Source organism: Arachis hypogaea, chromosome 17 (assembly GCF_003086295.3).
Source record: "Arachis hypogaea cultivar Tifrunner chromosome 17, arahy.Tifrunner.gnm2.J5K5, whole genome shotgun sequence".
NCBI classification, from domain to species: Eukaryota; Viridiplantae; Streptophyta; class Magnoliopsida; order Fabales; family Fabaceae; genus Arachis; species Arachis hypogaea.
In genome coordinates this window covers 89716208-89732589 of record NC_092052.1, presented here as the reverse complement: position 1 = coordinate 89732589, position 16382 = coordinate 89716208, and the positions used below count along the sequence as shown (strand labels likewise).

The following is a 16382-nucleotide window of genomic DNA, read 5'->3' as shown; positions in this document are numbered from 1 at the left end:
TTAGAGACTTCAGCTTGCCCATTTGTCTGTGGATGATATGGAGTTGCTACTTTGTGGCTAATTCCATATCGAACCATAGCAGAGTAAAGCTGTTTCTTGCAGAAGTGAGTACCCCATCACTAATTAGTACTCTAGGGACACCAAACCTGCTGAAGATATATTTCTGGAGGAACTTCAGCACTGTCTTAGTATCATTAGTGGGTGTTGCAATTGCCTCTACCCATTTAGATACATAGTCTACTACCACCAGAATATACGTGTTTGAGTATGATGGTGGGAAAGGTCCCATGAAGTCAATACCCCATACATCAAACAACTCAATCTCCAATATCCCTTGTTGAGGCATGGCATAACCATGAGGTAGATTACCAGCTCTCTGGCAACTGTCACAGTTATGTACGAACTCTCGAGAGTCTCTATAGAGAGTAGGCCAGTAGAAGCCATATTGGAGAACCTTGGTGGCTATTCACTCACCTCCAAAATGGCCTTCATATTGTGATCCATGGCAATGACATAAGATCTTCTGTGCCTCTTCTTTGGGCACACATCTACGGATTATCCCATCTGTACATCTCTTAAAGAGATATGGTTCATCCCAAAAGTAGTACTTTGCATCAGAAATTAATTTCTTTATTTGCTGCCTGCTGTACTTTTTGGGTATGAATCTTACAGCTTTATAGTTTGCAATGTCTGCAAACCATGGTGTTTCCTGAATGGCAAACAATTGCTCATCTGGAAAGGTTTCATAGATCTCAATAGAGGGGGAGAACGCCCCTTCTACTGGTTCTATTCGGGACAGATGATCAGCCATTTGGTTCTCTGTCCCTTTTCTGTTTCTTATTTCTATATCAAACTCTTGCAGAAGCAACACCCATCTTATGAGCCTGGGTTTTGAATCCTGCTTTGTAAGTAGATATTTAAGAGTAGCATGGTCAGTGTACACAATCACTTTTGATCCTACTAAGTATGATCTAAACTTGTCAATGGCATAAACCACTGCAAGCAGCTCTTTTTCTGTGGTTGTGTAATTTTTCTGTGCATCATTTAAAACACGACTAGCATAATAAATGACATGTAGAAGCTTGTTGTGCCTCTGTCCCAGTACTGTACCAATGGCATGGTCACTGGCATCACACATTAGTTCGAATGGTAATGTCCAGTCTGGTGCAGAAATAACTGGTGCTGTGACTAGCTTAGCTTTCAGAGTTTCAAATGCCTGCAGACATTCTGTGTCAAACACAAATGGCATGTCAGCAGCTAGCAGATTGCTCAGAGGTTTTGCAATTTTTGAAAAATCCTTTATAAACCTCCTATAGAATCCTGCATGCCCCAGAAAGCTTCTGATTGCCTTAACATTGGCAGGTGGTGGTAATTTTTCAATTGCTTCCACTTTAGCTTGATCCACCTCTATTCCCTTGTTTGAAATTTTATGCCCAAGGACAATTCCTTCAGTCACCATAAAGTGACATTTTTCCCAGTTTAAAACTAGGTTAGTCTCTTGGCATCTTTTCAGAACAAGTGCTAAATGGTCAAGGCAGGAGCTGAATGAGTCTCCAAATACTGAAAAGTCATCCATGAATACTTCCAAAAATTTTTGTACCATATCAGAGAAGATAGAGAGCATGCACCTCTGAAAGGTTGCAGGTGCATTGCACAGACTAAAAGGCATCCTTCTGTTTGCAAACACTCCAGAAGGACATGTGAATGTTGTTTTCTCTTGGTCCTGAGGGTCTACTATAATTTGGTTGTAACCTGAATAGCCATCCAAAAAGCAGTAGTATTCATGACCTGCTAGTCTTTCTAGCATCTGGTCTATGAATGGTAAAGGAAAGTGATCCTTCCTGGTGGCTGTATTGAGCCTTCTGTAATCAATACACATACGCCACCCTATAACTGTTCTTGTAGGAACCAGTTCATTCTTTTCATTATAAACCACTGTCATGCCTCCCTTTTTGGGGACAACTTGGACAGGGCTCACCCAGGGGCTATCAGAAATAGGATAAATAATCCCAGCCTCCAGTAACTTGGTGACCTCTTTTTGCACCACTTCCTTCATGGCTGGATTTAGCCACCTTTGTGGTTGAACCACTGGCTTAGCATCGTCCTCCAATAGGATCTTGTGCATGCATCTTGCTGGGCTGATGTCCTTAAGATCACTTATGGACCACCCAAGAGCTATCTTGTGTGTCCTTAGCACTTGAAGCTGTGCTTTCTCTTCCTGTGGATTTAAAGCAGAGCTTATGATCACTGGAAAAGTGTCACCTTTTCCTAGAAATGCATATTTCAGGGATGGTGGTAGTGTTTTAAGCTAGGGTTTAGGAGGTTTCTACTCTTCGTGAGGAATTTTCAGAGGCTCTTTTATTTCTTCTGATTCCTCCAGATCAGGCTGGACATCTTTAAAGATGTTTTCTAGCTCTGATTCGAGACTCTCAGCCATGTTGATCTCCTCTACGAGGGAGTCAATAATATTAACACTCATGCAATCTTTTGATGTGTCTGGATGCTTCATTGCCTCAGCAGCATTCAGCCTGAACTCATCCTCATTGAGTCTCAAGGTCACTTCCCCTTTTTGGACATCAATGAGGGTTCGTCTAGTTGCTAGGAAAGGTCTTCATAGAATGAGAGTTGCACTCTTGTGCTCCTCCATTTCCAGTACTACAAAGTCAGTGGGAAAGGAAAATGGCCCAACCTTGACAATCATGTCCTCAATTATGCCTGATGGATATTTAATGGAGCCATCAGCAAGTTGAAGACATATCCTGGTTGGTTTGACCTCTTCAGTCAAGCCAAGCTTTCTGATAGTAGATGCAGGGATTAGATTGATACTTGCCCCAAGGTCACATAGAGCTGTCTTGGTACAAGTATCCTCTAATGTGCATGGTATCATAAAGCTTCCGGGATCCTTAAGTTTTTCTGGTAAGCTTGTTAGAATAACTGCACTGCATTCTTCAGTGAGAAAAACTTTTTCTATTTCTCTCTAATCCTTCTTATGACTTAAGATCTCTTTCATGAACTTAGCGTAAGAGGGTATTGGCTCAAGTGCCTCTGCAAACGGAATCTTTATTTCAAGAGTCCTGAGATAGTCTGCAAAGCGGGCAAATTGTTTATCCAGTTCCACTTGGCGGAGTTTCTGAGGATAAGGAGGATAAGGCATTTTGGCTTTATATTCTTCAACCTTAGTTGCTGCAGGTTTATTTCCTATAGAGGTATGTTGAGAAGCATTCTTGAGGGAGTTATTATCAGCACTTGCAGGTGTCTGATCCCTCACTGGCGTTTGAACGCCAGAACTGGACATGGATTGGGCGTTTAACACCAGTTTTTCACCCTTTTTTGGCGTTTGAGCGCCAGACTTATTCCTCTCTGGGCTCTTACTGTCCTCAGAGGGATTTTGGGTAGCAGGTTGCTCATCCTCTGTCAGCTGTTCTTTTCTTGGCTTTCTACTGGTATGAGTTGAGGTATTTAATGTTTTTCCACTTCTTAATTAAACTGCTTGGCACTCCTCTGTTCTCTATTTTGATAACTGCTATTTTTTCTGATTCAATTGTGATTTGGTGCACGAATTGTGAATCACACTTTTCACAACTCGTACCACTAACCAGCAAGTGCACTGGGTCATCCAAGTAATACCTTACGTGAGTAAGGGTCGACCTCATGGAGATTGTCGGCTTGAAGCTAGCTATGGTTATTTTGTAAATCTTAATCGGGAAATCAATGATAAGAGTGATTATATTTATAAAGAGTAAAAAGCATAAATTAAATAATACTTGTTATGCAGTAATGAAGAACAAATTGAGGTTTTGGAGATGCTTTGTCTTCTAAACCTCCGCTTTCCTACTGTCTTCTTTTTCATGCGCGTAGGTCTTCTTCCATGGCAAGATGTATGTAGGTGGATCACCGTTGTCAATGGCTACCATCCATCCTCTCAGTGAAAATGGTCCAAATGCGCTATCACCGCATGGCTAATCATCTGTCGGTTCTCACTCATGTTGGAATAGAATCCATTGATTCTTTTGCGTCTGTCACTACGCCCAATACTCGCGAGTTTGAAGCTCGTCACAGTCATCCCTTCCCAGATCTTACTCGGAATACCACAGACAAGGTTTAGACTTTCCGGATCTCAGGAATGGCCGCCAATAGTCCTAGCCTACACCACGAAGACTCTGATTTCACGGATTCGAATGCTCTGTTGTCAGGAGATGCAATCAAACACGTGAACCAGGAATCAAAGAGATACACACTCAATCTAAGGTAGAACAGAAGTGTTTGTCAGGCACGCATTCATGGGTTGAGAATGATGATGAGTGTCACGGATCATCACATTCATCACAGTTAGTACAAGCGAGTATCTTAGAATAGAACCAAGTGTGATTGAATAGAAAACAGAAGTAGTTGCATTAATCCATCGAGACACAGCAGAGCTCCTCACCCCCAATCATGGAGTTTAGAGACTCATGCCGTAGAGATACAATGTAAAACGTGAAAATGTCATGATGTCTAAAATAAATCTCTAAAATTTGTTTAAATACTAAACTAGTAACCTAGGTTTACAGAAAATGAGTAAACTATGATAGATAGTGCATAAATCCACTTTCGGGGCCCACTTGGTGTATGATGGGGCTGAGACTTGAGCTTTACACGTGCCTAGGCTATTTCTGGAGTTAAACGCTAGGTTGTAACCTGTTTTGGGCGTTTAACTCCAACTTGTAACCTGTTTCTGGCGTTTAACGCCAGAATAGGGCAGAGAACTGGCGTTGAACACCAGTTTGCGTCATCTAAACTCAAGCAAAGTATGGACTATTATATATTGATGGAAATCCCTGGATGTCTACTTTCCAAAGTAATTGAGAGCGCGCCATTTGGACTCCTTTGGCTCCAGAAAATCCATTTCGAGTGCAGGGAGGTCAGAATCCAACAGCATCTGTAGTCCTTTTTCAGCCTCTGAATCAGAATTTGCTCAGGTCCCTCAATTTCAGCCAGAAAATACCTGAAATCACAGAAAAATACAAAAAATCATAGTAAAGTCCAGAAATGTAATTTTTATTTAAAAACTAATAAAAATATACTAAAAACTAACTAAATTATACTAAAAACTATCTAAAAATAATGCCAAAAAGCGTATAAATTATCCGCTCATCACAACACCAAACTTAAATTGTTGCTTGTCCCCAAGCAACTGAAAATCAAACTAGGATAAATAGAAGAGAATATACTATAAATTCCAAAATATCAATGATCAGATGAGCGGGACTAGTAGCTTTTTGCCTCTGAACAGTTTTGGCATCTCACTTTATCCTTTGAAGTTCAGAATGATTGGCATCTATAGGAACTCAGAATTCAGATAGTGTTATTGATTCTCCTAGTTTAGTATGTTGATTCTTGAACACAGCTACTTTATAAGTCTTGGTCGTGGCCCTAAGCACTTTGTTTTCCAGTATTACCACCGGATACATAAATGCCACAGACACATAATTGGGTGAACCTTTTTAGACTGTGACTCAGCTTTGCTAGAGTCCCCAATTAGAGGTGTCCAGGGTTCTTAAGCACACTCTTCTTTTTGCTTTGGAGCTCGACTTTAACCGCTTAGTCTCAAGTTTTCACTTGACACCTTCACGCCACATGCACATGGTTAGGGACAGCTTGGTTTAGGCGCTTAGGCCAGGATTTTATTTCCTTAGGCCCTCTAATCCATTAATGCTCAAAGCCTTGGATCCTTTTTACCCTTGCCTTTTTGTTTTAAGGGCTATTGGCTTTTTGCTCTTGCCTTTTGGTTTAAAGAGCTTTTGGCTTTTTCAGCTTGCTTTTTGTTTTTCTTTCTCCCTTTTTTTTTCGCTAAATTTTTTTTCTACAAGCTTTTTTATTCACTGCTTTTTCTTGCTTCAAGAATCAATTTTATGATTTTTCAGATTATCAAATAACATTTTTCCTTTTCATCATTCTTTCAAGAGCCAACATATTTAACATTCATAAATAACAAATTCAAAAGACATATGCACTGTTCAGGCATTCATTCAGAAAACAAAAGGTATTGTCACCACATCAAAATAATTAAACTAATTTCAAGGATGAATTCGGAACCATGTACTTCTTGTTCTTTTGTAATTAAAACATTTTTCATTTAAGAAAGGTGATAGATTCATAGGATGTTCATAACTTTAAGGCATAGACTCTAGTCTTTATTTATTATTTAATGAAAATAATATAAATTAGGCATAAAAGCATACACTTAGCAATAAAAGAAAAGAAACTAAAGACATAAAGACACATGACTCTAATTTTAATACTCATATACTCTTAAAATAGATAAAAGGTTATCACAGAGTTAGGACTCAACAACCTTTGCTTTGGGAGGTAGATGCCTCTTTAGTCTGTGGGGTGCTTGGCCCTTCAGGAGATAGCTTCTGGCGCTTCAGTTCTTTCAGTTCACACCCTTGCTCTTCTTGTTCCCTAAGCAGTTTGCAGAGCATGCTGTTTTGATTTTGCTATTCTTCCTTCAGTTAATCCATAGTTTCTTGCAACTTGGTGATAGATGCTTCTAGGCGCCCCCAGTATTCAAATTGAGGAATTTTCGGGAGGAACTCCTGTGCTCTCCTCTTGATGGGGTCGTCCTGCACTTGTCCTTCCATTGACTTTTTGGTGATTGGTTGCTCAACTAAAATATACTGATCTACTCCCATTTTTACTCTAGCATCTTTACACAATAGAGAGATCAAGCTTGGATAAGCCAATTTGGCATCTTTGGAGTTCTTGTTTGCAATTTTGTAAAGCTCACAAGAAATCAGCTGATGAACTTCCACTTCTTTTTCCAACATAATGCAATGAATCATCACTGCTCTTTTAATGGTGACTTCAGAGCGGTTGCTAGTGGGCAATATAGAGCGCCCAATGAAGTCCAGCCAGCCTCTATCGACTGGTTTGAGATCTCCTCTTTTGAGTTGGTTTGGGTAGGGCTGTTCAAAAAATAACCAAAATATGGTTAACCGGTTAAAAAACCATAACCATATTTTGGTTAACCAGTTTAATAAAACAATTTTAAAACCATATCCATATTTTTTAAAATTGGTTAACCAAAACCAAATTAAAAAAAAAAACGGTTTTTAACCGGTTAACCAAAACCAAAACCAAATTTAAAAAACCTAAATCTAAACCTAATTCACTCTCCTTCGTCTCTTCGATACCGACAAAACCCAATTCACTCTTCTCCAGTTCACCGCCGTCAACCGTTCTTCTCCTCCGCCTCTCGCCGGAGCTCGTTGTGGCTCGTCGGACATCTACCTCTTCAAGTATTCACTTTGATTCGCGACTCTGGCTCTCTGCCTCGACCTCCCATTCGCAACTTTGTGTCTCTGTCTTCACTTTGATTCGCCTGAGTATCTATCTTTTTCGATTGTCTTCTTTCGTCGGTGGCTTGCCGGAGCTCATCAATTGAGGTAAACCCCCTCCTTGCCTTGGTTCTGAGTTCTAAGTTGGATTTGTTATTTGGGTTTTTTCTATTTTGTTGATTTGTTCTGTTTTGTTTCTTCATTAGTATACTTCTGACTTCTTCATTTTAATGGATTGAAAAGGTGTAGATTTTAAATCTCTCAGCATTGAACTCTTCATTTCAATGGATCCTACTGTAAGTTTCTTCTTCACTTTGGTTCACTTTTTGATTGGTTAAGACTTTATTAATTTGTATGAACTGAATGGAGAACTGTTGTTCTAATTATCTGTCTCATTGAATGGAGAATTGTTGTTCTGGCTACTGCATTATGCTGTGTTTCTGCACCATTAAACTATAGTGCATATCAGTTCCTATTTTTCTGTGATTGAGCTTTTATTTTGTTTTACTTGATTTGTCAATCATATGAAAAATCACTATTTTTTTGGTTGAACGGGAAGGAGGAAAACAGGTTTGCCTCACAAAGTACTTACTATAGTTTTGATCATATAAACAGGATTTGGGACTTCTACTTTTGTACCATTTGTTTGAATTATCTTCAAGGTTTATCGCTTCTTGAGCTTTAGATATTCTTATCCGTTTAGGTTTTGGTTAGGAGAAACTTAAGACTACAAGAGTAATATTGAGGGATATTAGTGAGATGGCATGAAGTTGTAATTGCTTATATTACATGCTTTTGTTGTCCTGTTTTTGGTATTGTTTCGTGTCTCCTGATCTTGATGTTGAACTGCTTAAGCTGTAGTACAAGTTAAATGAATTCATTGAATTGGCACTGCTTAAGACTTTGACACCTTTTGCTAGTGGTCTAGTATTCTAGAAAGTTGAATTCCTGTTGGGTATGATAAGCTACACTTCTATTCATGGGAAAAATACTTGATAAGAAGAATTGCAGTGATTATGCTACTTTTTTGAATATCAGAGTTATGCAGCAGAAAACAACAATGCAAAAACTAGATCAAGTAATAAAGAATTAGAATCTAGAATAGGTAAAGCAGAAAAAGAAATGATTGAATGAACTTTACTAAACACACTTTGATTAGAGAAGAATACAAGACATAGTCCAAGTAGAGCATTATGCATAGCTATTTATAGAAACTAGGAACTAATAGTCTTGAACTAATAGACTTGAACACAAGATTGAAAACAGCTATAAACTTATAACAGAATTGAAAAAAGTCACTTCCTAACAAACTAACAAATTGACAAAGTGAATATAACTAATACTTTCAATAACTTAATCTTAGCTAGCTTAACTAACTATACTTTCAATAGCTTCAACTAAACCTCCCACAAGCCCATGACCACTTCTCTTACTCTGATTTCCTATTATGCTATTGTTATTATATACTATATACCACTTACTAATAGTTTTAGTAGTTAGTGGCGCAAGTAAAGGGCATTGCCATTGTTAGTGGAATGGTATGCATTACTTTATTTAAATAGTTTTAGTAGTAGTTAGTGGAATGGTATGCATTATCTTGGGCTTTGGGTCATTATTTATGCTTACTTATTAGTCCTTCACATAAAGAATACTTTAACAGCATATTGATTGAATCATCATATATAACACAGAATAAATAACACATGTAAGTAAATTCTGATTCATTCATTCAATAGCCTTATATGTAATAAGTTTATATATGTTTGTTACATTACATCAGACATGATTCTGTTGGGTGTATCTCTTGTCTTTTGTTAAGTTAAAAAGCAGAAAGCACTGAGTAGAGTCTTGAAGTAGAGAAGATAATGAATAATGAATGATATATTGATATCATTGTATTTTGGTGTGATTTATGACTAATATTTAATTCGTTTGAACACCTCTGGAATCAGTTTCAAAGTATATGTATATATTGTTTGAACTTGGCTTTGTGTTTGATAACTTTGCTTTGTTGAAGTATTTAATAATTAGATTTTATGGCTTCTTATTCAGAATGAGGTAGCCGATCGTGATGTTCCCATGTCAGAGTCTGCAGAGCATTCGGCTTCTACATTACCTCCTCTCCCAACCACATCATCTGAGCGCAAAAATCGATCAACAGTTTGGGACCACTTCAAGAGAACATCTGATGATGAAAATAAGGCTCAATGTCAACACTGTTTAAAAGTGATCAAGTGCGGGAATGGAACAAGTGCAATGAGATCACATTTAAAGATTTGCATAAGCAATCCCGGTTCAGATAGAGGCAAACGACAGAAAACAGGCACATCGCCTAGCCCAGAAGCACAAGTGGGTAGGTTTGATGCAGAATATGCCCGGGAAAAATTGATATCAATGTTTATTCGCGAGGAGCTTCCTTTTCGATTTGTAGAAAGTCAATGTTTCAAAGAATATTCGGCGGCTCTGCAACCAGGATTCAACACTCTTTCACGTATTACATTGGCACGTGACATCTTGATGTTCTATGAAACAAAGAAGGTTCAACTTCAAAAATACTTTTCCAAATATGGAGGAAGAGTTTGTCTTACAACTGATAACTGGAGTTCGTGTCAGAATATGGCGTATATGTGTTTGACTGTTCATTTCATCGATGTGGACTGGAAGTTGCAAAAGAAAATACTAAATTTTTGCCAAGTCACCGGCCACACAGGAGAGATTATGGCTCAAAATGTTGAAGCTTGCTTGAATAGCTGGAAGTTGAACAAGATCTTGAGTTTGACAGTTGATAATGCATCGTCCAACGATGTAGGAGTTATGTATTTAAAAAAAAGGCTGATTTCTTGGAAGAGTTCAATTTTGAATGGGGAGTATCTCCATATGCGGTGTTGTGCGCATATTTTAAACCTGATTGTGAAGGATGGATTGAAGGAGATTGATGATTCGGTCGCCAAAATTCGGGATGCTGTGAAGTATGTTAGATCCTCAAATTCAAGATTAGCTAGGTTCAAGGCATGTATTGCACAAGAGAATATTCCACATAAGAGTCTTGTTTGCATAGATGTTGAAACGCGATGGAACTCTACATACTTAATGCTAGTAACAGCTTTAAAGCATCAGAAGGCATTTGAGCTATTAGAGATGCAAGACAAAAAATTTGTTGAAGAATTAAACAAGGGAAGAGGGGTACCTTCAATTCAAGATTGGGATTATGCTAAGTCCGTCTTACCATTTTTAGAGATGTTTTACGATGCTACACTTCGCATCTCTGGATCCTCTTATATCACTAGTAACTTATACATGAAAGAAGTGTTTGCTCTTGGAAGGAGGATTCAACAATATCGTGATGATGATGATTTGAGCATAAGTCTTATGGCAAGTAAGATGAAAGCAAAATACAACAAGTATTGGGGAAATGCAAAAACTATTAACATGTTGTTGTTAATTGCCGTAGTTCTAGATCCTTGCCATAAGTTGGATTATGTTGAATGGTGCCTAGTTAATTCTTTTGGTGCGGAAGTGGGCGGTGAATTGAAGACAAAGTTGTCTTCTTGTCTTCATTCACTTTATAATTTATATCAAGGTGCAGATGAAGGAAACCAAGATGATACCCTCTCCCAACCGAGTCCAAGTGACAAAGCCAAAGACATTTATGATATGGGGTTATATCGCCGATCAACCGGTCGCAAATCCAATCTTAAATCTGAGCTTGATCGTTATTTGAATGAAGACTGTGAGCCAGATGATAAGCCTTTGGATATTCTTGGATGGTGGAAGGTAAACTCGAATCGGTTTTCCGTCCTAGCAAATATGGCACGGGACATATTGGCTATACCAGTTTCAACAGTAGCTTCCGAGTCTGCTTTTAGTATGGGGGGAAGAATCATCGATCAATATCGTAGCTCATTGACTCCTAAGATGGTAGAAGCCCTTGTATGTACCGAAGATTGGCTTAAAGGAGACTTTTTCTCTTCTCTTGCACCTGAGAATTTCGAAGAGCTTGAAAAGGTCGAGCAAGGTAAATTGAATATTAAATGTTTCTTAAATATATCATATGATTTACTTAGAAAATGTTTTAGTTTAACTTATAATTATAATTTTTTAAAAGTTATAATTATAGTTTTTTTTTGTGTGCAGATTTGATTTTATCAGAGGACATTACTTGTTCAGTGGGTCCAGGTTCAATTGCGCTTGAGGATGACTAGAAAGTCTGATTGTTTGTTTTCTTTAGTTATTCTAAACACTTAGGTGGTAAAGAGATTAGACTTGCTTTTCCATATATGATTAGACTTGTTTATGTTTATGTTTGGTGATAGTCTGATAGATCAAAGAAATTCTGTACTCCTTGGATGGGGATATTGGTGTCAACAATTATAGCAGTTGCAATGTCATTTTTTGCGGTTGGAATTTGCATCGTTTCTTTGGCTTAGGAGAAAATTTTCATTGTTAAAGAAGCCTTTTGAAGTGCCATTGGGAATGAAGAGTTTGATCCCAATGTGCCTTATACCTTCTTTGCTCTTGGTGTATGTGATAAGTATTGCCACCAAAAGTTTAGAAAAGTAATTATTATTGAGGTTGACATTTTATTGTCGATTGATACTCAAGGACATTGGAGAATGATAAGTTTTGTGAGTCATTTTTGTGATCACTGTGATGTAACATACATGTCAGGTGGTAAAGTGTTAGTTCAATTTCCTTGACAAAATTTACCATGTCAAGCATAGATTCCAATTTACCATGTCAAGCATAGATGACCATGTCTATGCTTTTGTGTTGATTCCAATTAAACCGGTCAATTCAATCCAATTTTTAACATCATGGATTTAAGTCAAATTTTAACTTATTTTGTTGATATTTCTCGGATTGATGTTACTTGTATTATTTAGAAAGAAAAAAAATTAATTTTTAGATTAAAAAAATCAATTTAAAAGAAAAAAGGTAAAAAATTTGGATTTTTGTATGTAAAAATATTAATTTTTGTGTAAAAATTGGTTTTTGGGTGTAAAAACTAATTTTTTGGTTTAAAAACCAATTTTTTAGTTTAAAAACCGGTTTTTTAGTGTAAAAACCGGTTTTTTGATATAAAAACCGGTTTTTTAGTATAAAAACCACTTTTCTGATATAAAACCGGTTTTTATTTTAATAACTGGTTAAAAACCGGTTTTGAATTTTACTAACCGGTTAATAACCGGTTTTATAATATAAAACCAATTTGGTTAATTAACCAATACTATATTTTTGGTTAACCAAAAAATTGGTTTGGTTTTTAGATTAACCAAACCATGAACACCCCTAGGTTTGGGACACCCTTTGTGTTGGTTGTCCATTTGGCTCCAGGGAGGCATATGTCCTCTAGGATTTTGTCCAAGCTCTGATTTAGTCTCATCATTCTCCTATTAAAGGAGTCTGGGTCATCTTGCAGTTGAGGTAGCTTGAAGATCTCCCTTATTTTGTCAGGATGGGTGTGAACAATCTTCCCTCTGACCAGAGTTCGATAGTCATAGAATGCGGTTCCAGCTATTCTCTGCCTGTCTGTCTGCCACAGATTAGAGTAAAATTCCTGAACCATGTTTCTTCCCACCTTTGTTTCAGGATTAGCTAGGACTTCCCAGCTCCTGTTTCGAATTTGTTCTTGGATCTCCGGATATTCGTCTTCTTTCAGATCGAATTTAACTTCCGGGATCACTGACCTTAGACCCATTATTTTATAGTAATGGTCTGAATGTTCTTTGGTTAAGAACTTTCCTTGATTCTAAAGTGATTTTGGAATATTCTCTTTCTTGCCTCTTGAGTTGGTTTGTTTTCTCTTAGGATCCATGATCTTGGTGGGTATTGGCTTAGTTATCACGGATAAACACACCAAACTTAGAGGTTTGCTTGTCCTCAAGCAAAAGAAAAGAAAAGAGAGGGATAGAGGGAGAGCCAAGTTCGAATGTGTGGATGAGAGGGGGGAGGCCGAACGAGGATTTAAAGGGGAGGGGGGTGGGTTTTCGAAAATCTTTTAAAAAGATATGATAGAAAATGTGATTTGGAAAAGATAAGTAAGATAGGAAAAGATGTAATTTAGAATTGAAAAGATATGAAAGATATTAGAAAAAGATAGATTTGTTCTTAAAAAAAATATTTGAGAAGAGGTTGAAGAAGAATTGAGAAAGATTGAATTTTAGGATTAAAATATTTTAAAAATTTTTGGAAAAAGTTTGAAAATTGAAAGTATGGGAACATGTTTATGCAAGAAAAATGGATGGAGATATGAAATTTTTAAAAAAAATCAAGTTGGGAACAAAAACTTCCTCCCCTCCACAGTCCTGGCGTTAAACGCCCAACTGCTGCTTGTTTTGGGCGTTTAACGCCCATCTGTAGATTGTTTTGGGCGTTTAACGCCCAGCTGTTGCTTTTGGCTGGCGTTAAACGCCAGAAATCTTTCGTCACTGGGCATTTTTCTGAACGCCCAGGATGCTGCAGGTATGGCGTTAAACGCCCAAAAAGGTATCTTTATTGGCGTTAAATGCCCAGTAGATGCTTCTTTTGGGCATTTAACGCCCAAATATACCTCTTACTGGCATTTTCTTGCCAGTGAGCTCTTTCTCCCTGTTTTGTATTCTGAATCCTTCTGTAACCCTGTGAACTTATGCAATTAATTCTTTACCTTGAAGACTATTTATATTAAACTTTATAATTAAAAATAAATAATTAAATAAATAAATAAAAAGCTTTTCTAATGGTTGGGTTGCCTCCTGGCAAGCGCTTCTTTATTGTCTTTAGCTGGACCTTGCTGAGCTTTTAATCTAGCCTCAGCCTTGAGCACTCTTGCTCAACATTTCCTTCAAGATAATGCTTGATTCTCTGTCCATTAACAATGAACTTCTTATTAGAATCAATGTCTTAAAGCTCCACATAGCCATATGGTGACACACTTGTAATCACATATGGTCTCCTCCACCGGGATTTCAGTTTCCCAGGAAATAGCTTGAGCCTAGAGTTAAACAGCAGAACCTTCTATCCTGGTTCAAAGACTCTAGATGACAGCTTTCTATCATGCCACCTTTTTACTTTCTCTTTGTAAAGCTTGGCATTTTCGAAAGCAGTGAGTCTGAATTCCTCTAGCTCATTCAGCTGGAGCAATCTTTTTTTTCCAGCTAATTTGGCATCAAACTTTAGGAATCTGGTTGCCCAGTAGGCCTTATGCTCCAGTTCCACGGGCAGATGGGAGGCCTTACCATACACAAACTGGTATGGAGAGGTCCCTATATGAGTCTTGAATGCTGTTCCGTAAGCCCACAGAGCATCATCCAAGCTTCTCGCCCAATCCTGTCTACGGGTACTTACAGTCTGTTCCAGGATTCTTTTTAGTTCTCTATTAGAGACTTCAGCTTGCCCGTTTGTCTGTGGATGATATGGAGTTGCCACCTTGTGACTAATTCTATACCAGACCATAGCAGAGTAAAGTTGTTTGTTGCAGAATTGAGTGCCCCCATCACTAATTAGTGCTCTAGGGACACCAAACCTGCTGAAGATATGTTTCTAGAGGAACTTCAGCATTGTCTTAGTATCATTAGTGGATGTGACAATGGCCTCTACCCATTTGGATACATAGTTGACTGCCACCAGAATATAAGTGTTTGAGTATGATGGTGGGAAAGGCTCCATGAAGTCAATACCCCATACATCAAACAACTCAATATCCAAGATTCCTTGTTGAGGCATGGCGTAACCATGAGGCAGATTACCAGATCTCTGGCAACTGTCACAATTACGTACAAACTCTCGGGAATCTCTATAGAGGGTAGGCCAGTAGAAGCCACATTGGAGGACCTTGGTGGCTGTTCGCTCACCTCCGAAATGGCCTCCATATTGTGACCCATGGCAATGCCATAAGATCTTCTGTGCTTCTTCTCTAGGCACACACCTACGGAGTATTCCGTCTGCACATCTCTTAAAGAGATAGGGTTCATCCCACAAGTAGTACTTTGCATCAGTAATTAATTTTTTCTTTTGTTGCCTGCTGTACCCCTTCGGTATGAACCTTGCAACTTTATAGTTTGTAATGTATGCAAACCATGGTGTTTCCTGAATGGCGAACAAATGCTCATCCGGAAAGGTTTCAAAGATCTCAATATAAGAAAAGGACGCTGATGAACGGGAAATTGTTGTCGGTAAGGAATTTCTCTTTAATATTCCCTCGACACTCCTTAGAAGGGGGTTCCTCAACTTTGGATTCCTTAATGTGCTCAACATACCCTAAACATCCATCCACTACTTCCTTTTGTTAGCTAATCTCTACCTTCTCCTCTTGTTGTGCTTCTTGCTTCAACTCTCCTTCCTCACCATGGAGTTCCAAGTTCATATCCTCACTAAGCTCCTTGATTTCTTCTCCACATTCAACAACGGGAGTACTTATGGTGCATGAGTTCAGGTGAGATGTCAGGCGACCCACGACTTCTACTATCCCGGCCACCCTTACTCTTAACTCCTTAAACTTAGTTTCATCCTCCTCTTGTTGCCTTAAAATACGAGATTCAAGGTCTCTCAGTTCTAACATGAAGGCTTTGTCAGGAGATGGGATTGGAAGAGAAAATTCATCGGTTAGGGGAAGATTGTTGTAATCGGAAGGTGGTTCATATTGGTGGAGTTCTTGAGGTGGTGTATATGGAATTTGTGGTTCTTGAGAGTATTGGTATTGGGATGGTGGTTGTTCTACATGTGATTCTAACGGTGGTTGATATGGTGTGTATGAGTTATGGTCAAGTGGAGGTAAATGGTGGTATGAGACTTGTGAGTATGACGTGTGGCTATATTGAGGATATGGCTCATAGGCATATGGTGTTGATTTTTGAAAGTCACAAGGGAGTTCATCATAGCCAGTGGACTGACATGCATCATAGAATGGCCCTTCTTCATAGTGCATTGGCAGAGGTTGTTGCCATGGAGGTTGATCAAATGTCTGAGGCTCTTTCCACCTTTGATCTCCAATTCCTTGATACACATCCTCATTGAAGCTTTCATTTCCTACAACATAGTTTGAGCTACACTCATAGCCAAAGTGAGAATTCATAGTGAAGTAGA

The 16382-nt window shown here is 38.3% G+C and overlaps 1 protein-coding gene across 1 annotated transcript in view; it reads left to right on the top strand.

The window, feature by feature from the left end:
• The window catches only part of LOC112763505 (zinc finger BED domain-containing protein RICESLEEPER 2-like), a 40115-nt gene extending 28369 nt beyond the window's left edge, over positions 1 to 11746 (top strand). Inside the window, exons 2-4 of the mRNA XM_025809157.1 lie at positions 9372 to 11334; positions 11454 to 11485; positions 11633 to 11746. Coding sequence (XP_025664942.1) covers positions 9372 to 11334; positions 11454 to 11485; positions 11633 to 11746 — 2109 coding nt within the window. The remainder of the gene's footprint in view (positions 1 to 9371; positions 11335 to 11453; positions 11486 to 11632) is intronic.
• The last annotated feature ends 4636 nt before the right edge of the window (positions 11747 to 16382 follow it).